Source organism: Camelus ferus, chromosome 4, assembly GCF_009834535.1.
Source record: "Camelus ferus isolate YT-003-E chromosome 4, BCGSAC_Cfer_1.0, whole genome shotgun sequence".
NCBI lineage: Eukaryota > Metazoa > Chordata > Mammalia > Artiodactyla > Camelidae > Camelus > Camelus ferus.
In genome coordinates this window covers 74,974,518-74,998,189 of record NC_045699.1, presented here as the reverse complement: position 1 = coordinate 74,998,189, position 23,672 = coordinate 74,974,518, and the positions used below count along the sequence as shown (strand labels likewise).

Below are 23,672 nucleotides of genomic sequence, written 5' to 3'. Positions count from 1 at the left end.
TGGGACACAGGCTGGCTGCAGTCACTGTCAGATGTGAGGCCCCCAGGGCCCTGGGTCTGGCACTCAGACAACCTGGATTTGGGGAAGGGGCTCTGTCGCCTGGTTGGTGGAGGCAGGGTGATGACGATAAGGACTCAGGACACTGTCAGGAGCAGCTGTTTATTGACAGCATCTCTTGTGCTGGGCATAGGGCTCGGCGTGCCACCAACGAGCCCACGAGGGGGGTGCTGTGACTGCGTCTGTCTCTCAAATAAAGGCCCCAGGCTCAGCCATGGGGGGCTGTAGGGGAGTGAGGGTGCCTTCGGCCCCAGGGCCCGCCCTGGTCCCTTGTGGCTGAGGGGCATGTGCTGCCACTCTCCTCCACCCCTGGGGCTGCTCAGGGCCGCCACTTGGACCCCAGCCCGGCGGCAGAGGAGGCCCTTTGTGGGCCGGGCCTGTGCAGCAGGGGCCCTCCCCTCGGCTACCCTGACCTTGGAACACACACTTGACTCTCATCTGGAACGTGGGCTGGTGCCTGCCGAGGGCCCCACCCATTCCGAGCACTTGACCCAGGCCTCTGTTCATTTTTGTGTCCGCGGTGTCTGTGCCCCTCTTGCAGACAGGCCAGGCTGGAGAGCGGGGACAGCCCAGTGTCAGCATGGGGCCTGTCCCTCGAAGGGCACTTTGGGCCCTGGTCACAGACCTCCTCTGGTGCTGTCCTTAGGCACCACTGGCTAGCGTCTGGGCAGCAGGGCAGTGTGGAGTCTCCGGCTGGGTCAGAGGCTTCCGGGTGGCCCTGGGTCCGAGCCTTGGGTCTGGGTTGAAAGTTAGTGCCCTGATCGACCTTGGGTTCTTCAGCCTGGCCATCAGGCCTCAGCGCACAATGCTCCCCAGGCCCCACGGCTCCAGGGGCTGGGCCAGTCTGGGCCTCCCATCCGTTGGTGGCCATGGCTACCTCAAGCCCAGGCCGTGCTGGTGGCAGACCTGGCGGGCTCTTCTCAGTGGCCGGAGCCGTCCAGCAGCACGAAGAGCAGCCCCAGCAGCATGAGCGGCGTGAAGATGAGCAGCAGCCCCAGCAGCTCGAGGGCTAGCAAGCCCAGCAGCGCCATGCGGCGGGCGCAGGGCCCTCGTTCCCGCAGGGCCCAGAGCCAGGCACCCAGGCAGGGCGGGCAGGGCAGGAAGGGCAGGCAGCCTCGGCCGCCTAGGGGCCTCGTCAGGAAGCGCAGCTGGTAGCGGTGCTCTAGGCAGGCCCAGGGCCCGGGGCCCTGGAGGAGGGGCCCGAGGGGAGCAGAGGGTGCGGGGCGCTGGGGCCCGTCGGCCTGCAGCAGCTCCTCCTGCAGCCGGCAGATCTCCCACTCAAGCATGGGTGTTTTCTGGCGACACAGCGGGCAGCGCACCCGGCCCAGGTCGGCACTGGGGGCCGCGCCCAGCAGCCGGTGCAGGCAGCCTGCACACAGGTTGTGACCGCAGTTCAGCAGGGCCAGCTGGTGCTCGCCGGACCGGTAGGGCTCTGTGCAGACAGGACACTCCTCCTCCTCCCCCTGCTCCCCGGCCTGCTCCTCCTTGTCTTCGTCCCCGTCCTCTGTGGGGGCCCAGGGGCAGTCTATGACTGCTGCCCCCAGCAGGGGTTCACTGTCCAGAATCCTGGCACCATGGAGGTTCGCAGGGGCCCTGCTGTCTGACCCGTCGTCTGCCAGCACCTGGCACAGTGAATCCAGGTGCTCAGGGCCCAGAGAGGCCGAAGGCGGACCGGTGAGCCCAGAGCTGAGGTCAGTGGGGCCATGAGTGGGGGCCCTAGGGCACAGTTCAGGGGTGGCAGCCCCAGGGCAGGAGTCAGGATGGGTGGGCGGGGACTCCAGGGCTGCGATGGGGGTGGGTAGGGCCATGAAGTTCAGTGTGGCCCTCTGGGGCAGGGTCTGGCACTGACCTTACAGCAATGGCCGCCTCCTCCTGGCTTCGGGCCTCACTCAACGTGAACTTCACTTAGTCCCCAGCTCCTGGGCCAGCTCCTAGGCCCTACGTTCCGTCCCCAACAGGATCTGCCCCAGCCCCGCCCCAGGTTTGGGGATCTGTGTGTCAGGGAGTGACTGCCAGCCAGCCAGCCAGCCAGCCAGCCAGCCAGCCAGATTCTAGGTGGAGGCAGGGTGCGTAGGCCCGCCCAACTTCTTCAACAAAAATTCCCCTCCCAGGGGCGGGGACTCCACTCCCACTGGCACCCCATCTTGGGCCACGCCCCTCCCGGCCCAGGGCCCAGGGCCTCTGTTTTGGGGCCCGTGGGTTGGAGCACCCTGGCCTGGTGCCTCAGGCCTCCCGCTGCTTGGCTGTAGGGGCCAGAGCGGAGCCTGTATAAGGTGGGCAAACAGCTGGACCCCAGCACGTCAGAATCAGGCACCAAAGCGCCTGGCTGAGCGGCAGTATACTTGTGCCCACCCTGGGTGGGCTATTCCCATGCAGTGAGCTGTGGGCCCACCTCCCACCTGAGGACCCTGACAACACCAGGAGGAGCAGGTGGGAAGCAGCCACCCAGAGGCCATCATTTATTGTGGGGTCTGTCCTGGAACAGGGCGACGAAGGGGTGTGCTGCTGGGGGCCTCCTCCGGCCGCTCAGGTCCTAAGCTCTGGGTGGGGTGGTGCAGCCCAGGGCGCCAACCTGACCAGGACCCAGGAACCCTAGAAGTAGGGGAGGGGCAGACTTGGAGCCATGGAGTAGGGGTAGGCTGGGTGGTGGACAGGTAGCAGGGTCAGGGTGAGGGTGGGAGCTGAGTCAGCTGTAGTGCAGGTGGTCTGTGCAGAAGAGCTGACAGTCCTCCGGCTGGGATCAGACGGGGCCCCCCTGAGACCAGTGGCGGGAGTGGCCACGGCCAGCAGGACGACTCCTCAGGCCCACGTCTCCATCTGGAAACGCAGTGTCCGCTGGAGCCGGGCCAGGTAGGCGGCCGTGTCAGGGCCAGAGAGTCCGCCCTCCTCCTGGATGATGGACATCAGGGCGTCTGACACATCTGCCGGCATGTACTTGGCGTTGCTGGAGGGACAGGCAGGATAGGGCTCAGTGTGACCGGGTCCCGGGAGGACAGATTCCCACCCACAACCCACAGCCAGGACTCACCCAGCCAGGTAGAAGTGGGCCCCCTGGCGGTCCAGTAGCTCCCACACCAGCGGCCCCAGCTCCCGGAGCCGGTGCTGCACGTACACCTTCTGCTCCTGTGGGGCAGGGGGTGGGGAAGTGAGTCTGTGATCCTCCTGCGACCCCTCCCCCTGCCCCCACCCCCTACACCCCAACCTGCTCCCGGGAGAAGGCTGTGACAAGAGTCAGGCAGCCCTGCTTCTCCAGCTCCTTCCACTCGGCCTCCCAGTAGAAGTCTTGGTCCCGCCGGCGGCAGCCAAAAAACAAGATGTTTCCTGGGGAAGCATGGGACGGGGTTGAGGGGGCCCTCGAGCCTGGACTTGGGTCCTCAGGGCTCAGCCGGGCCTCCTCCCCACCCCAGATTGTGCGCTCACCAGTCTGACCCCGGGCCACACGCTCCTGGATGGCAGCTCGGAAGGGGGCCACACCAGTGCCAGGCCCTACCATGATCACAGGTATGTCTGGCGTCTGCGGGAACGTCAGGCCTCCAGGCTGCACCCACAGGGGCACCCGGACAGGTCCTTTTGGGGGAGGGAGGTGGCATGAAGAGCTTGGAGGCGCAGGGCCCAGCCCCAGACCTGCAGAGAGCTAGGGTCACCTTGCCCAGGGTCCAGGGATGCCAGCCAGGAGGAGCAGAGGCCCCGGCGGGGCTCCTTGAGGCGTGTCTGGTACTGCACCACGGCCACGAGGATCTGCAGCCTCGAGGGGTGAGCCTGGGGGAGGGGACAGTGGGTGCCCTACCCCACTGGGCTCCCCCTGCCTGCTGCCCTGGCTTCAGGCTCCAGGCACTTCACTCAGGCAGGGTCCCCGGGAGACACTGAGGGTTGTGGGCAGCTCACTGCCTGCACGCCGGGTCCTGCCGCCCAACAGGGATGCCCCAGCCCCAGCTCCCCGGAGGCCAGCTCCTCACCAGCTGAGAGGAGGCAACAGAGAAGGCCCGTGGCCGGATTGGGGGGATGAGGTCCAACAGGTAGTCTGGGGGGATGGCGCCAGCCGTGTGTGGGAAGTCGCACAGCACCTGGGCAGAGACAGCCTCAGGAGGGCTGCGGCCAACATGGCTGCACGCAGCTATGGCCCAGAGCCCAGGCCCGCCCGCCAGCCCCTGTCCACACCTCGAGGATGTTCCTGCGGGGCCGGGTGCAGTAGCTGTGCAGCTCCTCGTGGCCTTGGGCAGAGCTGAACTCTAGCAGCTTCTCCCGCTCCCGCTCGTGGGGGGACAGACAGGCCAGGAGCTCAAAGAAGGAGCGGCGGGGCACGCTGGTGATGTCCAAGTACCGGGACACGAGGCACTGCACGGAGCAGGGCTGGGGCAGCCACTTGGGGCAGGGGACATCTGCAGCAGGGAACGGAGGCCGTGGGGGCCAGGGACATGGGTGAAGGAAACAAGGTGGGCGGGGGACATGGGGGAAGGCAGAGAGGGGGCAAGGGTGGCGGCGGCTGGGGCTCACCTGGCTCCCGGGGCTGCAGAGTGAAGTGCTGGTCAGGTTCCAGGCCCAGCACCTGGCAGAACTGCCGGATGTGGCTGGCCGCGTTCTCAGGTTGGATCAGCACCACGTCCCCGGCCGCAAAGCTGTGTGGGAAAGCAGCCAGAGGGTGTGGGAAGGACACCGAGGGCTTGGGGAGGGCCTGCTTGTGGGAGGAGGGCGCTGAGAGCTCTGGAGAAACTGCAGAGGAGGGAAGCAAGTGTTGGGGGGGGGGCGGGATGACAGTGGGGGGGTCCTCCCATCCCTGGCCTCTGTCTCCCCTCTCTGCCCTGCTGAGTACCTGCTTTGGGAGAGGATCTGCTAAACCCCGGACCACAGTCCCCCTTGCCTCGGCTGTGCCCTCCACAGGCCCCAGGACAGACCCTCACCTGAGCCCAGAGCCTGCGATGTCAAACTCGATCAGCCGAACATCCTGGAAGTGCGAGGGTCCTGTGACCCTCTGGTTGGCGACCATGGGTGCCAGGAACGGCTGTAGCTCTGAAGGGGGTCCCTGAGGGTCTGTCCTGGCCACACGCAGCTCCTCAGAGCAGGTCCTGGGGGCCTCCTGAAGGAACTGCAGGGTGAACTTGGAGGGCCAGCTGTGAGGAGGGCGGACACCTGTCAGACCTGGAGGAGTGGCACCTCGGGAGCCCCTGAGGCCAGGCCCAGCTTGCAGCGCTGACCCATGGCTCACACTTACGGGACTCCAGGTGGGTCAAGGGGCACAGGGTATGGCCCCAGCACCTTCTCCCACAGGTTGTGCAGCCAGGGGTCGATGGTGGCATCCGGCCTGCAGAAAGTATGAACACGCCAGTCTGGGGACCCTGTTCACGGCGGGTCTGTGGGAGGGCGTACCCACACTCACCCCAGCTCGTGCTGGTCATCGCCCAGGCAGACAGGCAGGAGGGCGCTGCCTCCGAGCTGCAGCAGCCGTCGGTACAGTTTCTTGGCCACAAAGTTGAACCTATGACGAGATGGAGAACGGTGTTGGCCTGGGCGCCCGGCTGGGGCGGAAGGAAAGTGCTTAGCTCGCTGCACGTGGTGGGGGGTCCTATGTCTTCCTGGGGTCACTCCCTGAATGACAGCTCCTCCTGGGGACACTGTCAGCAAGAGGGCCTCCTACCCCTCCCGTGGGTGCGCGCACCAGCGGGGACGATGGATGTCTCCATTACGCACAGAATAGAGTTCCAAAACGCCCCACAGGCGAGGGTCAGGATGCCACCCATTTTCTGTCCCGTTCATCTTGGTGCCCTCAGGCCTCATGCTGCGTCTGCCCCCTCCCTCAGCCTGTGCTTGGGAGACTTAATGCCCCGAGAACACAGAGTCCTCAGAATTTCTCTGGGAAATAACGCACGATACGATCTCTGCTTAGGACACAGGTGTGTCATGAAAACGTTAAAAGGAAAAAAGAAACACAAAGGCGGGCAGTCATGTGGCCATGCCCAGGGAACTGGGGGTGGGGGCTTCCAGGGCCTGGGGTCTCTAGTGGCCACTGCCTGTTCACACGTCACTGTGTGTTCTCTGTGCCCTCTGTGAGCCCAAGTATCTAGGGAAAGGCTTTTATAAAAGAAGGGGGAGAGCCAGGTGGGCCTTTGTTGCCCTCAGTCACATACTGACAGGTAACACTGGCTGAGATCCTGGACGTCCCGTCCCAGACATCACCTCCTGCCCTGGAAGGTATGGCCCAAAGCCAGGCCCCCTCACTGCTGCCCTGCCAGCTTCCTGTGTGTGCCGCAGGGCCTCTGGCCGTGGAGGAGGTGCCCACCAGGGAGTGTCTGTGGGACTAGGACACGTGGCCAGGGTCACATCCCAAAATCTAGGGGGAGCCCTGGGGGTGCCAGGACACCTTGTCTCTGAGCCTGAGCACAGGCCCCGCTGGCCAGCAGCTGGCCTGCCCCAACTCACCTGGCATAAGAGGAGTCCCCGAGGCCCAGGACGGCGAAGTCCATGTGGCAGAGGGAGGCCGCCGGCAGGCTCCTCCGGAAGATGAACCTCCAGAAGTTCTAGAGCCAGAAGACACCACGTTCCAGGCTGGCTCTGTGCCGCCAGGGCCCAGGCAGGGAGAGGGGCTGCCTCCTGGACCATCCCAGGGCACCGCTCTCCTGCTCCTGAGTGGCTTTGTCATTAAACAGGACTTTTTTTTATTCTATCACAGTGGAAAGAAACTTGGAAAAAGGCAGAAGTTGGCAAAGGAGAAGCGAGCTGCCCCAGAGCCACCAGCACAGAACCGGGCGCCGCTCTGTCCTGGGCAGAGGGCGCCAGGAGGAGGCTGCAGGCTGCAGGGCCTTCACCAGCCAGGCCACCGTGGCCTGTGCTCCGCCTCCCTCCGAGGGAACACCTGCCCTGAGGCAGCTCCCCCAGGGCCTGAGCAGCTCTCAGCTGCCAGCCTTCCACAACCTCTGGCCTGACAGGTCAGCCACCGAGGCCCGTCTTTGGTCCTCACTTCCCCCCAATCAGCGGAATTTTCTCTCCTTTGGAACTCCTCTCCCAGGCCCTAAGCTACCATCAGGCTACTCTGGACGCGCTCTCCACCCCCAGGGCTCCCGCTTGACCCGAGTGCTGGCTGAGGTCCACACCTGTCCCCTCTCCCAGGGAAACCCCACCTCCATGCGTCTAGCCATCCCAGGGGACCTGACACCAGACCCCCCGAGGTCCAAGCCCTCTCCTTCCCTGACCATAGGGTCATGCACTGGGCGGCCCCTGCTGCAGCGTGTCTCATTCCACACCCTGCCCTGGCCTCCCTGAGGGCCTACAGAGGCGCTTCTGAAATACAGCCCCACTTCGCCTTCGGCCTGTGGGCATCTGAGCCCTGAGACGCTGGCCCCTGCGTTCGGTCCTGACTTCGCCTCATAGCCCACCTCCCTTAGGCCTCCTGCCTCACTGGACAGAGGCCCGGTCGGCACGACTCCGGCCACCGGCCGTTGACTGCACCCTGGGCTCCTCAAGACCTTGGTGCACAGGCCACTGCTGGGGACCATGCCCACTCTGCCTCCCGAGACTCCCTGCTCACTCCTGCTGAGACCCTGTTTCCTGAGGGCTGCAGAGCCCCTCCAGGACGCCTCCTGAGAAGGGATCTTATGTCTGAAGATGCCTGGACCCTCCCTGCACACTGACCAGCAGACCGCTGGGGCACACATTAGGCTGAAGTCATCTTCCTCAAGAACCCAAGGTTTGCTCCGAGCTGGTCCAGATGGGCGGTGCTGCTAAGAAGCCAGTATCCCTCTGTGCCCTGCTCTGTCCTCCACCAGCCACCTGGGCACTCTCTGTCCCCAACAGCTGAAGCCCACATTCGACGTGAGTCACTGGGAGCTCTGCTCACGGCAGGCCCTTCCTGGGCACACGGCGGGCTCTCGGGCTGCAGACCCCTCTGTCCTTCAGTTTTGCTACTTTCCTTGATAATTCTCTCCCTGCTCCTCTTCCTGTTTTCAGGCTATGGAAGGGTCCTGGAACTCTGGTATCATGTTTCTTGTTTCCTACTTTTTTGTTACACTTTCTGGGAGAATTTCTCAACATCATCTTCTGATCTGTTATTTTAAATGGTGTTTCCTCTGCTCCAACTCATCCAAGTCTTGTGTTTTTATCCCAAGACCTCTCTCCCTTCACACGTGGAATCCTGCCTACTCTGCCTCCGCTCCTCTGGGTTCTGCTGTGTTTCTCTTGGTCTCTGTCTTTCCCAGGGGTCTTTCCTTGAAGAGTGTGTGGTGGTTCTTTGTGGCCTTTCTGCTGAAGAAGCTGAAGGGAGACTCCAAGTTCGGACCTGTCACCACTGGGTTTCATGGCTGGGAGATGGGGCAGGCCTCTGGCTGCCTGGGAGGACACGCCTGGCCGGTGTTCTGAGGGCCATGACAAGGAGGCTGGGGGCTTCCTGTTCAGTGTGTGCCCAGTCCGAGCCTGGCCTTCAGCAGGAACTGTGCCCCTGAGCCCCTGGTCTGCAGCCTCTTGAAGGAGCCTCTGATCCATGCTGTGTGGGGGAGGGCCCCCACCCTGATCACCTCCATGGGGGTCCAGCCCCACACTCTACTCTGCTTTAGCCACCCTCGACCGGGGTGACTGTCACTACCTTTGTGCTGTTGGCTTCTGATGTCAAGTCTGCACCTCTGCCCTGACTGCCCAGCCCGCTGACCTGATGGAGGTCTTCACACCCCACCTGCCCCCATGCCCTGCGTCCTGGGCATCTACCATCCTCCTGCCTGTGATCTCCCCAGACTTGCCTCCTCTCCTGTCCCTCTTCCTGTCTACAGAGACCCCTCCTGCCTGTGCAGGGTCTCCCACCTCATCCCCACTCTGGTTCCATTCATTTATCTGCTTCCCTTCCCCTAACCACCACTTAAACCCACCTGAGTTCCTCTGTCTCATAAATACCTTCTATTTAACACCCTAGCCCCATTCACAGCCAGTACCTTTTTTGAACTGTTTAATGTGTACATGTTCTTCAAAGCTTCTCTTCTGAGGTCACAGTTCCTTTTGCTAATAAACTCCACCAAGCCTCTTAAGACATGTCTTACTTTGTTCCCATCCTCTCGAAACAGTCACCTCTCTGCCCTTGACCTTGGAGATGGTGTGCTTCGCCTTCCTACCGCTGGGCTGCTTTCCTCCCTTCAGGGCTTTTCCCCGCCTTCCACGCCCCGAGTGGTTAGGATGGCCTGTCCTGGGGGAGGGAGGAGCTTCCTTTGTCACACCTCCATATTTTGGTCACTGCAACATCTCCCTCCACCCAGGATCCTCACCGGAGCTCCAGACCCACACTGTGCATCTCCACCTGGACCACTTCTAGGCACCTCACCCTCCTTACTCTTATTTCTGTGCACAGAACTACCCCCCAACCCCAGTACCTGAGCCCAAATTCCTGTCTTGAATCCACCTCCTTTCTCATCTCAGAGATGGGATTCCATGTCCTAGCAATTCTACCGTCTCCTTCTTCTTCTTCCTTTTTTTTTTTAATTGAAGTGTAGTAAGTTACAGCATGTCAATTTCTGGTGGCAATTCTACTTTCTTAATGTCTCTGGAATGTGTCCGCTTTTCTCTGCTCTGCCACAATCCTGGCTCGCAACGCCAGGCTCTTGACTGCATTGTGTACCCCCCTGGTGTTGCTCTTGCTCTCCTACAACCTGTTCCCCCACTGCAGACAAGTGCTGATTCTGCTAGAACTTACGAACATGACTGTGTCACTCCATGGATTCTGGGGGCCTTCCTTTCAAGTCCATCTGCCTCGCTGTGGCGGCAGGGCTCCTTGGGATGGGGCCTGACTTCCTGCCTATCTTCTCCCCTCCAATCTCAATTCACTCCTAGGCTCGACCATCCTCAGTGACCTTCTGTTCTTCCCAGAGGCTGCTCCCTCTTTCCTGGTCCCTGGCAAGCCCCCACTTATCCTTCAGGACTTAATCTACACTCCTTTCTTCCAGAAAGCTCTCCCTGAAGCCCCAGATTGGGCTAGACAGCCCTTATTAATGCTCCCCTAACACACAACACTTTCCCCAGCAGCAAGTATTTCCTGGCGTTGTAACTGCCTGTTAAACTCTTGCTTTTACTATATTTTGGGCTCCACAAGGATAGTTATGTGATTACTGCATTCATAGCTGGATTCCTAGCACTAGATTACGCTTAAAATACAGTATGTGCTCAAAAGATGGTCAAAGAATTGAAGAATGTCCCCTAAAGGTCAAACAGTTTTGAAATACACACAAGACCCATACCAGATTTATATATAGGCCTGAAAAAATAGGAAAGCTTAAAATGGTGGCCTGGGAAGAGTTTATTAGGGAGGACAACCAGGGCCCCCAGCTCCACCCAAAGATATCCTCCCAAATCCACAGTTAATGTGCAGCAGCCACAGGAGGGCATCTGTTTATTGTGCTTCTTCCTAGGCAATGAAAATGGGGATCTGAGCTCCCGAGAGAGATAGCCACCTCAGGTCAGCCTTACCTTCATGTTGTCAGGGGGGTCTCCTTGGCCTGTAGTTGCACAAACAAATATCACCAGGGGCTCATTAATCAGATTCACCTCAACAGAAAAACACACATGTAAGGCCTCAGGCTGTAACGGCCAGGCATCCCCCCAGCAGCCTGGCTCCCTCTCCTTCACATAGGGTGACGGGGCAAAGGGACTCCGCGCACACCCGCGAGCGCCGGGATGCCTTCTCTCTTTCAGGCTCCACCCGCCTACCTTGCCCCCTCCTCCATGTGCTACGCTGTCCGCTGTTCCCACCTTCCCCGTCCCCTAAACCCGCCGTAATGGAAGGGCCTGCTCTCAGACAAAACGCGGCTCCCTGAGGTCGAGGACTTTAAGGGCCGGCGGCCCGGGTCTGCTCGGTCTCCCCTCCGAGGCCCAGGGAGCCCTCACCACCGGGTAGGAGTCCAGGGCCTGCACCCGGCAGCCGAGCCGCCGGCGTCGAGCCTCGCGGCCCAGCCTCTCCGATACATCCTGGGCTGTGCCTGTCTGGCTGCCGAAGAGCACCAGAAGTCGCGGGCTCGGCATCGGGGCTCGCCCCAGAGAGCCCTGCATTCAGGGACCCTCCCAGCAAGCAACTCCCACAGGCCCCGGCGGCCGGCCCCGGCTCCGACTTCCGACTTCCGGCATTGACCGGAAGTGACGCCTTTGGGCCGCGCCCGGCGGGGCATGGCGTCCGAACAAGGCGGGCGTCCGCTGGCGGCCAGTGCTGGGTCCCGGGCCGGGGCCGGGGGATCGGCGGCGCGCCGGGGCCGAAGGCCGGGGCAGGCGAGGTCGCTCCCTGCCTCTCGCACGCCGCGGCTGCGACGGCGGCAGGTGCCAGTGAGGCCCGTGGGGAGTGGAGGCGCAGCCCGGCGGGTGGGACGCTCGGCCGGGCCCTGGCCCGCGCTCAACCGGCGCGATGCTTTTCTCGCTCCGGGAGCTGGTGCAGTGGCTGGGCTTCGCTACCTTCGAGATCTTTGTGCACCTGCTGGCCCTGTTGGTGTTCTCCGTGCTGCTGGCCCTGCGTGTGGACGGCCTGGCTCCCGGCCTCTCCTGGTGGAACGTGTTCGTGCCCTTCTTCGCTGCTGACGGGCTCAGTACCTACTTCACTACTATCGTCTCCGTGCGCCTCTTCCAGGACGGAGAGAAGCGTCTGGCCGTGCTCCGCCTTTTCTGGGTCCTCACGGTTCTTAGCCTCAAGTTTGTCTTCGAGATGTTGTTGTGCCAGAAGCTGGTGGAGCAGACTCGGGAGCTCTGGTTCGGCCTGATCACGTCTCCGGTTTTCATTCTCCTACAGCTGCTCATGATTCGCGCCTGCCGGGTCAACTAGCCTCGCAGAGGACATGCTGGACCCCAACCTGAGGACCCACTTCTGCCGCATCAGAGGAGAAGTCTGGGTCTGAAAGCCAGCTTGTGCCCTGCTGAGCGCCCAGTTTTCTCTATACAAATCATATCTCAAATTGTTTCCTCAGCAGGGCTAAAAAGAGCAGCCTTGATCTTTAAAATGTATTCTCTCTTATTTCATGCTTTGAATAGCTAATCCTGGATTGAGATCCTAAGAAGGGCCCCAGGCCAGACAGTCCTGAACTCATCTGACAGTTGGAAACTGCATACAAGTAAAATGTCCTGATGGACTCTTGAGTATTTTCATGGATCCTGGGAAAGTACCCCCATGCAAAGGCTGCAAAGCTGGACTCGGGGGGTCCTCTGGCCAGCAGCACTGACCTGAGAGCTAACTAACCCCATCCCTTCAGACAAGACTTCCTTAGATGCTTGAGCTCTAAAAAGTTGTAAACCAGCTTGTGTCTTCTCCTCTGTGCTACTGGGGAGGAGAGCCCTTTCTTCATTCCAACCCAGGCAGACAGGAATATGTTGAATAAGCATGATTGGGACCCTACCTGGAGAACTGTCGCTGGAGAAAAGAACTTGTTTTCATGGTGCTGCTCGGCTTCCTGTCCCAGCAGTTTGCAGTATCGCGACTTTCCCACCACCTTGTGGCCGGCGCTGTTAGTGCACCTGAGACAGATGTAGGCCTCCTTAAGGGACCAGAGAGGAACAGGTGCTCTGATGCTCACAGGACTTGAGACCTACAAATGAGAAGTTTGCAAATGACTTCAGCCCACGTTAGTCAGCCTGAGGTCTTTGGTCTGATGCCAGGCAGGTGCCAAATGAGAACATTTGCTGAGATAAAAATAAAATAAGAGAATGTTTTGCTGAAATGCATAGTGTTTGCCTGACCTCTTGAGGGTGAAACACAATGAATGCTGAGATGCCCCCTGCTCTGTCGTGGCGCTGGTTACAGAGCTGAGGTTGTAAGGAGGGCTGGAACTTGGCTAGAGTTTCATGGGCAGATGGGGGGCAGTTCCCCCAGAGAATCCTGGCTTCCTGCCTGGGGAGCCAGGGTGATGACAACACGGGGGAGGCCTGTGTTGAGAACCTGCCAAGTAGTTTGTGTGATATTGGAATCTTGGCTCTTAGCAGTGTGGTCTTTGTGGGCCTTGCTGATCTGCAGAGCAGGGGTCAGCAAACTGTGGCCTAGTGCCTGTTTTTGTACTGCCCATCAGCTAACGAAGATGTTTACATTTTCCAAGGTTTGTAAGAGCAAAGAAGAATCTGACAGCGACCGAGGGGCTGCGGTGCACAGGGTCTCAGTCTTGGCTCTGCTTGACAGCGACCCGTGGCCTGTGGTGCACAGGGCCTCAGTCTCAGCGCTGTTTAACAGTGACTCGGGGCCTGGTGCACAAGGTCATCTGACAGCGACCTGGGGGCCTGGTGCACAGGGTCATCTGACAGCCACCTGGGGCCTGGTGCACAGGGCCTCTCAGTCTCGGCGCTGCCTGCCTTTTAGGTTGGATCGTTCTTTGTTGGGGGAGGGGGAGGAGGGGTGCTGTCCTGAGCACTGTGGAAGGTTTAGCGGCGTCCCTGGCCTCCACTCACTAGATGCCAGTAGTACCCTTCACTTAATGACAGCCCAAAATCTCCAGACGTTGCCAGGTCTCCTGGAGGAAAACTGTCCCGGGTAGGAACCACTGGGCTAAAATATTTGTTGTCTGGCCCTTTACAGAACAAGCTTGTGGACTCTAATTCTAGCGAAGCAGCTTTGTGACCCTTTTCCTGGGATGGTTGCCGTGTGGCATGGAGACCACTGAGATGCCTGAGCTGGAGACTAGTCTGGTTTGTCCCCCTGCTACGAGAATGTCTCCTACCCAGGATTGGCATAATGTGTCAAAACCAGATACAAGCTGACCATTGGGAGTGGGTTTCCTTCTATTATTTTTATGTTGTGTGTTTCGTTGTTCCCTCGTTTTATTGTGGTGGCTCAGAATTAGGTAATCCTGTCGGCATAGCGTGAGGAGCATTAGAAGGACTTAGCTCCCTCTGGAAAGGTGATTTGAGGAGAGTCCTGAAGGAACACTTGAAAGGTTGAAACCCAGTTTCTCTTCTCCAGCTTAACAGACAGGGCTGTTAAAGTAGTGGTAGCTGTAGGCTGCCATGGGAGCCACCAGCTGAGAAGGGCATGCCAGGTTGAGACCAGCCCCTGGGCTCTGCAGAGCCCCATGGGCTCGTGGAGCCTAGTCCCTGAAAGGGGAGGGGCATGAGAGGCAGTAGTGTCATTACTGAACAGTTGCTGACTGTAGGGCAGGTAACAACTGTGCTCAAAGAATTTCCCTTCTCTCCTTGTGTCCAACAAACCTGAAAGAATGTGGTGGGCACTGTGCAGCCCTCCATGGGAAGTAAGCTTCCTTATGGCAAGCGAGCAGAGCAGCTGTGCCCTCAGGGTCAGTGGCACTCCTGCCAGTCTTGGGATGGGGGCGATTCAGCAGATGAAGAAGGAGTAACATGGAAAGGCAACGGTGCAATACACGCCCTGGCTTTTGTGGCTCTGTCTGCATTGGAGAGCTGTGGCCCTGCTTGTGGCCCTTCCTCTGTACCTACTCACAGCTTCTGCACTGCGGTCCGTGTTTGGTGGGCCCTGGATGACAAAGTGTGGGCAGAGCTCACTTGTCTGAGCAACAGAGTGGATTCTGGGGGTTGGGCAAAGGCTAGGGATTCCTGAGAAATTTCTCAGCACTGGGTACGGCTCCCGCATTTGGCATCTCCGTTAAGTCCCGTAGGGGACCGAGGACCGCAGGTGGGCAGTCCCTCGCCCGAGAGGGACCAAGACCGGGAGGCGGCAGGCCGGTGTGTACAGCCGGTGCACTGCCTACGGGAGCGGGACAGCCTTCTGGTCCTAGGATGGCCCTTCCTTCACCTAGCTTTCTGGAGAGGGGTAATAGGCGGGCTGAGTGCTGGCACGAAAAGGAAGGACTGAGCCCGGTCAACGGCACCCGCCACCAGGTGTCCAGGGGTATAGGTCCGCCGGCCGGTCAGGGCCCGCCTCCTCCGGGTACCGCCCCGCGGCAGCGGCGGGCCGAAGGAGCAGAGGCGGAAGTGGGGGCCTCCAAAGAGCGCTGTGAGGCGTAGGGGGCGTGTCCAATGGGGCCTCCCCAATGGGGGCCGGCTCCGGCGACGGGCGCTGTCCAGTGAGGTCTGCGGGAAGACGGGGTCGGGAGAGCTCTCCAATCAGCACCGCCGGCCATCCTACCCCGCCGTAGGTGGGCCCTCCGGGTGCGGGGCGGGTCTGAATGGGCCTCTTCCAATGGGCTGAGGCCAGAGGGGCGTGGCCGGGGCGCGAAGACCGGCGGCGGGCGGTGGCCGCAGTTCCCGGTGCGCGCTGGCTCCGGCAGCCGCTCGGCAGCATGGCTGGTTTGGGGCGGCCAGGCCCGGGCCCCCGCACCGCGATGCCTGCCTGGAAACGGGAGATCCTGGAGCGGAAGCGGGCCAAGCTGGCCGCCTTGGGTGGAGGCGCGGCGCTGGGCGCCGAAGCTGGCGAGGCGGAGCCCGCGGGGCCTGCCGCCGAGAAGCTGGTGCTGGCGGAGAGCTTGGGCCCGCTGCGCGAGAACCCGTTCATGCGGCTCGAGTCGGAGCGGCGGCGAGGGGCGCGGCGCGGCGGCAGCGCGGGCGCGGCGGGGCCGGGGGTGCGGCCGGCTGAGCAGCTGCTGGAGCTGTATCGCCTCGTGCCGGGCGTGCGCACCATCCGCGCGGACAACATCCTCATCATCGAGTCGGCTCCCGGCTTCCCGCCGGCGCCAGCACCCGCGTCCGGCCCGGATCGGAGCCCCAGCCCGGCCGCCCGCATCCGCGCTGCCGAGGTACTCGTGTACGAGGCACCGCCGCCTCCTGGCCGCGTGAGCCGCCTGCTCCAGAAGTTCGACCCGCCGGTGGTACCGCGCCGTCGCGGGAGCCCGGAGCGCGGGCGCCCCGCGCCTCCGCCCTCCCCTGGCCCCGCCGTCCCGCGCGTGGGCGAGCGCGCCGCCTGCTTGGAGCCCGAGGTCCGCGTCGCAGGTCCCGGCCCCGGGCCCCGGCGCAGCGACTTCCTGCACAAGACCAGCAGCAACTCCTTCACTGTTCATCCTCGAGGTCTGAACCGCAGCGCGGGCACTCGCCAGCTCCCCAACGGGCCCGCATCCTTGGAGTCCCGGGCCGGCGCTGCCAACGTTCTCGCGGGATCCGCGCCTGGGACGGGCGAGTGGAAGCCAAAGGTGGAGTCCGAGGAGGCCCCCGCCCACCCGTCCCCCAGTCCCGGGACCCCCAGTGCCACTCCAGCCGCGCCCCCGGCCTTGCTCACGCCCAGCCCTGCCAGTGCCACTCCCAGCCAGCGCCAGTGGGTCTCCTCGGCCACCAGCGCCAACGACTCCTTCGAGATACGGCCGGCCTCCAAGCCAGACGTGGACACGATCCCCACTGGGGACCTCCAGGCCCGGGCCCTGGCCAGCCTTCGCATGAATTCCCAAAACTCCTTCGTGTTCATCCCCAAGTGCAAGGCTTCCGGAGCCCACCCTGGGGAAGGGAGGCAGTCTGTGGGGCCTCCAGAAGGAGAGCTTGGCTGGGCCTCCCAGCAGGAGCGTGAGGCCCAGCAGGTGCCTGGAGAGGATGGTGTATTTGTCTGTGGGAGGAGCCCCTTGGAGGCTGAGGAGGGGGGCTGCCCCAGGCCAGCCAGTGCCCTTGTGGACCCGGCTGTTAGGTGGCAGAGGCCATCCTCACCACCCCCGTCCCCACTGGACGCCACTGAAGCTGAGCCTACCCAGGGCTTCAGGATTCCCGGCTTGGCCGAGAATGGTGGGGAGCCTGGGAGGCCAGGGCTGCCGGTCACCTTCATTGACGAGGTAGACTCGGAGGACGAGTTCCCCCAAGAAGCCAAACTGCCCTGCTCCGGGGCTGGTGGGCCTCCCCAGTACCACCCACAACCCACCAGGCCTGAGCAGTCCACTTTGCTCCAGCACCGAGGGAGCAACACGTTCACAGTGGTGCCCAAGAGGAAGCCAGCGGCCCGGCAGGCCAATGGGGAGGCCAGGCCTAGGGAGGCTGAGGAGGAGGGGCCAGGCAGACTTTCGGAGCCACCTGCTGCCCTGGGGACAGCACTGAAGAAGCGTTACCCCACCGTGCACGAGATTGAGGTGATTGGCGGCTACCTGGCCCTGCAGAAGTCCTGCCTCACCAAGGCTGGCTCCTCAAGAAAGAAGGTCAGTGGTGGGGCAGAGTCACCAGCAGGGAGGGGGCGAGGTGATGGGTCACAGAGCTGTGAGTGTAGCATGTACCTTGTTCCCAGGACACCTAGCCTGGGTGTGGTATAGCTTCTGTGTGGACAGAGGGGAGCTGGGGCTGGTGGCCATGCAGGCTCCAGGGGAGGCTGAGTTGGCAGGGAATCTCTGGTCTGGATTCCAGTGGAACCCTAATGACCCTGGGCCCATGGGGACAGCTTGCCTGCTCTGTACCTTGAGAGGCTGGTGGAGAGAGTCAGTCAAGCCAGTGCCAAGTCTGCCTGTTGGTTCCTGAGGCTCTGTCTGGAATTGGCTGGGCAGGCCTGTCCCATCGTTGGTCCAGCTGTTGGCCCTGCCCTCATGTGGCTTTGAGGGGGTAGCCTGGCATGTTCTTCTGGAGTCTTGGCCTATGCGAGTAACAGGTGCCAGGATGGAAGGGGAAAGGGGCAGGAGACCTTTGATTTGGGTGGGGTCAGATTCCTACCTCCCTCTCAGCCTAGGGGCACAGCACTGGGAGCCGCTCAGGATGGCTCTCAGCTCCCAGAGGCATAGTGGCCCAGAGGTTAGCAGGACTGGCCTCTTGGGAGTGTTTATCCCGCTCCTGGTGTGTGCCAGGCCTGTCTGAGCCGGGGTGTGATGCTGGGCTGTGCTGAAGACACTCCCCTCATTGGGGGGGAGAGACTTTAAGCCAGAGAGAGCCCCAGGTGCAGGGCCAGGAGCCCTCTTGGAGCCTCACTCTCCCAGCAGGGCTGCCTGGTGGCCTGGAACCCTCTGGGCACGAGGAAACGTTCCTCAGATTCTTCCTAGTCACTCTAGCAGCTAGTTCCTCAGTCTGGCCCTGGGGCAGATTCCAAGGCCATCCCCACATGACTCTAGTCAGCAGGCGCACTGGGCAGATGCACCTTCCCCTGGAGCCAAGATGGTGCCTGGCCGGCTTTTCCTGTGGCTGCCCACACCTAGGCCAACTTTGCCCCCAGCCTGTTTCCTTGGGGCAGTGGGGGTGATGTGCCCTGTGTCACCAGAGCCCCTTACCTGCTGTTCTGCTGTTGCTGTCTACTAAGACGTGCCACCTCCTTCCTCTGCTTCCTTTTGACTTCCTGCCTCAGAGTTGGCCTTGGCCCTTCCCTCTCTCCCTGTATCACCTGCCCCTTCTTGGGTGAGGGCCTTGGCCCTCCTGCCAGCTCCATCTGCCCCATCGGGCATCCACGCTCATCGCCCACAGTGCTTCCGGTGGCCCCACCCCCACCGTCCTGCGTGCCTAACCTTGCCTCACCCTCTAGGCAGTGCTGTGGTCAGCCAGTAGCCATGGTCACCAGCCCCACCCCCTGTCCTCTCCACCTTGCCTGCTCCTCCTTCTGCTTCCTGACCCTTGACCGTGGATGCTCTGGGAGGCCGTCCTTTCCCACATTGGCCTCAGGCAGTGGAGGTGATAGTGCTCCCTGCTTGGTAGATGAGGCTGCGGGGGCCGGAGGAGGTCATGGAGCTTGAGGGGCAGGAACCAAGTGCAGCTGTTCGAGGCCCTGTCCTCACCTGGCTGCCCTTATCCTGTGAGCCCGGCTGCTTTCTGGGACTGGAGGGCTGCGGCCTTAAGCCTGGTCATTCTCTTCCCAGCTGGGGTCAGAGCTATGGGGGTCACTTGTGGCCAAGTTGGGGTTAAAAGGTCAGGGCAGGGTCCTGATGGTGGTTGGGGCAGGAAGACGTGATAGGAAGAAGCAGGCCGGGCTCCAGTCTCCATGCCAGCCTGTGTGGTCGGGGGTCCAGATGGATGAGGCCTGGCATGGCCAAGCGGCCTGGCTAGGGCCCTGCCAGAGCATCGTGAGCTGCTAGGGGTGATTTTCTGCCTGGGCACGCACCAGCTGCCCTGCCCAGGAAGAGCCTGAACACCTGTTGGGTGGGATGGAGGCATGCGGCTGCCCAGCCATTCAGGGTGACCTTGGGCTGCCCTTGGGCTCTGCCCATTCCCTGTTGTCCCACTCGCCTGCTGCTCCTCCAGGCCTCGGGCTGAGGGTCTTCATCCTCACCCAGACCACCCCTGCCAGCCTGTGATTTGGATCACCATCCTGTTCCTCCAGTCCCACACTCCAGGGACGTGGTGGCCTGGAGGCCAGCAGGACCTCAGGGGCCACCCAGGACAGTGGTGGGAGGCGCTGGTGCCTTTTCCCGGGGGCAGGTGGGGTGCAGCTCTCTAGGGGTGGAGCCTTCCCCTAGGATGGCACCTCAGTGGAGGGCGCAGTGCTCTCACCTGGCCTTGGAGGGCTGCCGCCCTGCCCTGGGTGGTAGGGGCGCCCAGCCAGCCAGGCACACATCCCCACTTAGTTATCTCTTGGCAGAATTGCAGCGGCCCTATCTCCCTACCTGGATGGCCAAGCTGGCTGCTGCAAGGCGCTGCCGCCGCGCCCCCTCTTGCCCCTGCCCCTCACTGTCCCAGTGGCCGGGGCTGTCCCACAGCCCTCCACACCTGCCTCCTGTGGGGCTGGCGCTGTGGGCGTCTCCCCTTTGTGAGGTGCCTGCTGGCCAGGCTCCTGCCTGTCTGGTGGCTCCTTCCCCTCCTGTCTGCCCTCCTCACCCTCTTCCTTGGTCCTCTGCCGAGCCCAAGCAGGCCACGTCCCCAAGGCTTGAGCCTCAACACTGAGCCATTATCCTCACCTGCGGTGTAACAGCCACCCCCACGCAGACCACTCTGGTCCTCAGACCTCCCCTCAGCCCATGCTGCTGCCCTCAGGGCCTGCTCCGCACCTGCTCTTCCCCGGGATGCCGCTGCCCCTCCTGCGTGCAGCTGCATCTCCTCTCTGTTCTCCTTTTTCACCCTTTCTGCTCCCCAGCCTTTTCCTGCAGGCCACCCCACAGTGGTCTTTCTAGAGCCCCAGGACCACCGGAGCCAGCCTGGGCCTTCTGCCACTCAGCTTCCCCACCAGCGGGGGCCTGCCCTGGGCTGGGGGCTGCCCTCGACCCCGGGCATCCCACCTGGTGGCTGTGAGAGCTTTGCAGGGACTGCGTGGGGTGGTCCCGCGGGCCCCTGAACTCAGGCTGAGTGGGGGATGGGAGCAGGCTGGGGAGTGCAGGGTGGGGCAGATGTTCAGCCCAGCCTGGGGCTGGTGGAGCCCAGCTCCCAGCCCAGAGTCCAGGGTGGACGCCCTTCAGTAACCCAAGCTGGGCGTGCATAGGCAGGGTGGGGTGAGGGAACAAAGGGTGCTCTTCCCGTGAGAGGCAGGAAGTAGGCCTAGCCAGGACCCACCTGCTGGCTGCACCTTGCAGCGGGCAAAGTCCCCAGGAGCTGAGTGACAAGGTGTGTACAGGCGCCAGCTCCTGGCCACGCCCCCTCCCATTCTGTCTGCCTGGGGTCTGGAGGCTGGCCCCTGCCCATAGCATGAGTCATGGGATGTCCTGTGACCCACAGACTTGCACTCAGAGGAGGGAGACCTGTGAGCCTGGCCGGGCGGGCTCATTCAAGGAGCCTGGAGATGGAAGGGGAGGTGGGACGTGACCTGGGCCCCGGGCCCCAGCTGGGTGCAGACTGGCCTGTGAGCACTGCCCTGTCTCTGCCTGGCCAGGCTGTGCCAGGCTCGGTGCCTGTCCTCACCCAGCCCCCTCAGCCTCGCTGCTAGGCGCTGGTCACGTGGACTAATGAGGGCATGTTAATCCAGCCAGGGCCTGGCAGCTGGCCCTACCCGCCTCTTCAGTGGCGGGGGATGGGCCTAGGGGACTCCAGGTCATCAGGGACAATGCCGCATGCCCAGGAGCACCGTTCCCTGCAGGGACTTGGGGCACGGGGACATCCCTGTGCTGGTGGCCCCATCCTGCCTTGGCTCCTCCTGGGGTCTCTGTCCCTGCGTCCCAGAGGTCCAGGGTCCGAGGGGCCAGGTGACTCCATCCCTGGGCTGGCTGGCAGCAGGTGGGCTGCTGCAAGCTCTGGTGATCACCCATGCCAGGCCTCTGCCCTGCTTGGCCTCCTGTGGCGGCAGCTGGAAGTTCGGGTAGGGTCCGCTTCAGGGCAGGGCAAAGTGAGGGGGCAGCACACCTTTGAGAGAGAGGAGCGAACGTCTCAATCCTGGTTTTGCCCACCTTGGTGGTGGTCTGCCAGTCTGCTCAGGTCCCTGACTGTCCGTCTGTGCAGATGGCCAGGTCAGGGGGAGCTGTGGCTGTGCTAGTGGCTTGCGCGGTTAGTGTCCGTGTGGGAGCCGTGCTGAGACGGGGTGGTCCGGGAGAGCAGTGGGCCCTGGAGGTGCCCATGGCAGTGTGGGGCTGTGTGCACACGTGTGGCTGTGGGGGGAGCGTGGCGGCATGGCAGGAGTGTGTGCCCTTGTTTCTGGATGCTGGCACTACGGAGCGGGGCATCCTGCTCCTGGCTGGCCTGCCGTGTGTCCCCTGGGGCCAGGGCCCTTCTGCCGCCCAGGGCTGTGAGCCCAGCCCTCCTGCAAGGCCCCTGCCCGTCCTGCTGTCCCTGGGCCCCCAGATTCTTTGCCTGAGGGCCTGGCTCCTGCCTCTGGCTCCTTCCAGGGGAAGAGGAGGAACTTGAGCTGGCTGCCGGTGTCCTGTGCCCTGGAGTTTAATATTTCGAGCTCCACCGGGGCTGCTCCCATCTGCTGCAGGCGGGCAGCTCTCATGTTCATTACCGACCCGCGGGGCCTGGCTGAGCCTTGCTGAGCAGACCTCGAGGGGCGAGTGGCTCTGGTGGGGAGCCTAGTCCCGGGGCGCCGAGGGCGAGGATCCTGACCCTCAGAGCCTGTGGTCCCCCTGCTGGTGCCTGTTCCCACTGCCCCTCAGAACCAGCAGCCCAGTCTGGGCTCCGAGGCCACGGAGAGGGGGAGGATTTGCCTGGGCATGAAATTCTGGAGCCTGTAGGGTGGGCAGTGTGGACGGGGGCCACATGGGCAGCTCGGGTGGGAGGAAAGGGTCACTGGTGCAGCCCCGAGCTTCCTCTGACTCAGGCTGTGAAATGTGGTGACAGCACTTGGTGCCAGCTTCCTGTGGGGCTGGCACATGGTGACCACCTGGCTTCAGCACTTCGCTGGGCCCTTGGGGTCCTGGCTCTGACTCTGCTGGTCCCTTGCCCAGCAGCAGCGGTCCGTGTGGCGGGCAGGATCGTCCAGGTGCCCGGCTAGCTGGGATATGAACTTGGCCCTGGAGAGAGGCCCCTGCCAACAAGAGGAGCTTCTGGAAGCTAAGGCTGTGGGCTCCGCTGGAGACATAGGCCTCCCGCAAAGACAGGGGCTCCGAAGTGCAGCCTCACCTGGACCCTGCTTCCCTGAGAAGGCAGACCTCCAATCCTGGGAGGGGCCTTTCTGGAAACCCCAAGGCTTTGGGCTCCTGGTGTTGGCTGGGGTCTGCTCCTTGGGAGGGGTGGGCCACTGAGGGTGATGTGATCCTGGGGTTGGAGACAGGGAGGGGTGGCCCTGGGCCTGCACACGCTGTGTTCTCTGGTGAGGGGCAGCCCCCCACCTCTTGCAACCTCTGAAGGGCTGATGGTGGGTTTTGCTCCTGCACCCCCCACTGCACGCTTTGTGGGTCGGGGTCACCGCACCCGGCTCTGTCTGGCTGGAGGAGCCCTAGGGGCCGGGCAGCAGGGCCTTGGCTGACGTGCCTCCTGCCCCTAGATGAAGATCTCCTTTAACGACAAGAGTCTACAGACCACATTTGAGTATCCCCCAGAGAGCTCCCTGCAGGAGGAGGAGGGAGAGGCTTGAGGAGAGCGAGGAGGAGGAGCAGGAGGAGGAGGAGGACGAGGAGGAGGGGTCCGGCTCAGATGGGGCCGCGGAGCAGCCCTTCATGCTCTTCCTGCCCCGAGCCTCGTTTGTGAACAGCGCAGGGCCTGAGAACCCTCGGCCGCCAAACGGCAGCTCAGGTGGGTGCCCACCTGTTGGGATGGGTGGCCCTGTGGGAGCCTGGGCCACATGTCCACGCATCCACACATCCACCCATGTGCCACTTGGCCCGCAGGCCTGTCCAGCTACACTCCAAAACACTCCATGGCCTTCAGCAAGTGGCAGGAGCAGACGCTGGAGCAGGCTCCAAGTGAGATGGAGCCACCGTCCAAAGAGGTCATGGTGAGCAGGGCGGGGCGGGGCGGGCAGATGCCCAGGGCGGGGGTGGAGGGGGGTTCTTTAAAGTCTGGACGAGCCCCTTTGGCTGCCTCTGTGCCTTTCTCTTTCAGCTCACCCCTGCCAACCAGAACGACCTCTCGGACTTCCGAAGCGAGCCAGCCCTGTATTTCTGACTCCGGCCCTACCAGGACGGGCAAGGCTGAGCCCCAGTGGTGGGGCCCCGGGAGTTGGGCAGTGCCTGAGAGCACCACACTCATTCTGCACCCGCCCTCCCCCACCGCCCTGACCTGCCAGGCCCTGCCTTCCCAGCTCGCACTCTCTCTTCCTGAGGTCTCAACCAGGCTAGTAGTAGGGACTTGATCCTTAGGAACCTGGCACAGCTTCTTCCTATGGGGCTGTCTGGGTCTCGTTCCCTGACCCTCGTTTGGGGACACTGCCTGTGAAGGAGGGGTGGTGTCCTGCTAGACACCATGCCCAGTGGCTGTCAGGTGTGTCCAGGGTGGGGGGCTGACCCGGCTGCCTGTCCTCTGTAGGACTGCAAGGCCCTAGCCCACAC

The 23,672-nt window shown here is 62.6% G+C and overlaps 4 protein-coding genes across 7 annotated transcripts; 2 read left to right on the top strand and 2 right to left on the bottom strand.

Moving 5' to 3' along the window:
- Window positions 1–145: 145 nt before the first annotated feature.
- Window positions 146–2,336, bottom strand: LOC116663336. Its single transcript, XM_032478995.1, has one exon. It carries the CDS (start codon window positions 1,863–1,865, stop codon window positions 978–980), a length of 888 nt encoding a protein of 295 aa, XP_032334886.1. The 5' UTR covers window positions 1,866–2,336; the 3' UTR covers window positions 146–977.
- Window positions 2,337–2,488: 152 nt separating this feature from the next.
- NDOR1 (NADPH dependent diflavin oxidoreductase 1) lies at window positions 2,489–11,152 on the bottom strand. 4 transcript variants are annotated; one of them, XM_032478992.1, is made up of 14 exons: window positions 10,906–11,152; window positions 10,489–10,517; window positions 6,472–6,569; window positions 5,432–5,530; window positions 5,267–5,356; window positions 4,956–5,165; window positions 4,552–4,673; window positions 4,216–4,436; window positions 4,014–4,121; window positions 3,702–3,816; window positions 3,478–3,624; window positions 3,260–3,378; window positions 3,086–3,180; window positions 2,489–3,001 (listed from the first exon to the last, which is right to left on the bottom strand). In XM_032478992.1, exons 2-14 carry the CDS (start codon window positions 10,492–10,494, stop codon window positions 2,857–2,859), a joined length of 1,575 nt encoding a protein of 524 aa, XP_032334883.1. In that variant the 5' UTR covers window positions 10,495–10,517; window positions 10,906–11,152; the 3' UTR covers window positions 2,489–2,856. The 4 variants fall into 4 exon arrangements, with proteins under 4 accessions (XP_032334883.1, XP_032334881.1, XP_032334884.1 ...); XM_032478990.1 differs by having other exon boundaries at window positions 2,502–3,001; window positions 10,489–10,566; window positions 10,906–11,141; XM_032478993.1 differs by lacking the exon at window positions 10,906–11,152 and adding an exon at window positions 10,729–10,836 and having other exon boundaries at window positions 2,502–3,001.
- TMEM203 (transmembrane protein 203) lies at window positions 11,152–12,713 on the top strand. Its single transcript, XM_006175004.3, has one exon. It carries the CDS (start codon window positions 11,414–11,416, stop codon window positions 11,822–11,824), a length of 411 nt encoding a protein of 136 aa, XP_006175066.2. The 5' UTR covers window positions 11,152–11,413; the 3' UTR covers window positions 11,825–12,713.
- A 2,391-nt stretch (window positions 12,714–15,104) lies between these two features.
- Window positions 15,105–23,439, top strand: TPRN (taperin). The gene is given in 5 exon segments (XM_006175002.3): window positions 15,105–17,057; window positions 22,670–22,746; window positions 22,748–22,917; window positions 23,013–23,119; window positions 23,227–23,439. Coding segments are annotated over 5 exon segments (2,355 nt in total). The 5' UTR covers window positions 15,105–15,119; the 3' UTR covers window positions 23,290–23,439.
- The last annotated feature ends 233 nt before the right edge of the window (window positions 23,440–23,672 follow it).

Excerpts from the sequence above, each read along its gene's own strand:
- LOC116663336 (XM_032478995.1), bottom strand. The coding sequence starts at position 1,865 with ATGGCCCTACCCACCCCCATCGCAGCCCTGGAGTCCCCGCCCACCCAT.
- NDOR1 (XM_032478990.1), bottom strand. The coding sequence starts at position 11,067 with ATGCAGGGCTCTCTGGGGCGAGCCCCGATGCCGAGCCCGCGACTTCTG. Across the intron at positions 4,122-4,215 it reads CCCGCAGGAACATCCTCGAG|GTGCTGTGCGACTTCCCACA; the intron begins GTGTGGACAGGG and ends GTCTCTGCCCAG. Across the intron at positions 3,379-3,477 it reads TGTGGCCCGGGGTCAGACTG|GAAACATCTTGTTTTTTGGC; the intron begins GTGAGCGCACAA and ends ATGCTTCCCCAG.
- TMEM203 (XM_006175004.3), top strand. The coding sequence starts at position 11,414 with ATGCTTTTCTCGCTCCGGGAGCTGGTGCAGTGGCTGGGCTTCGCTACC.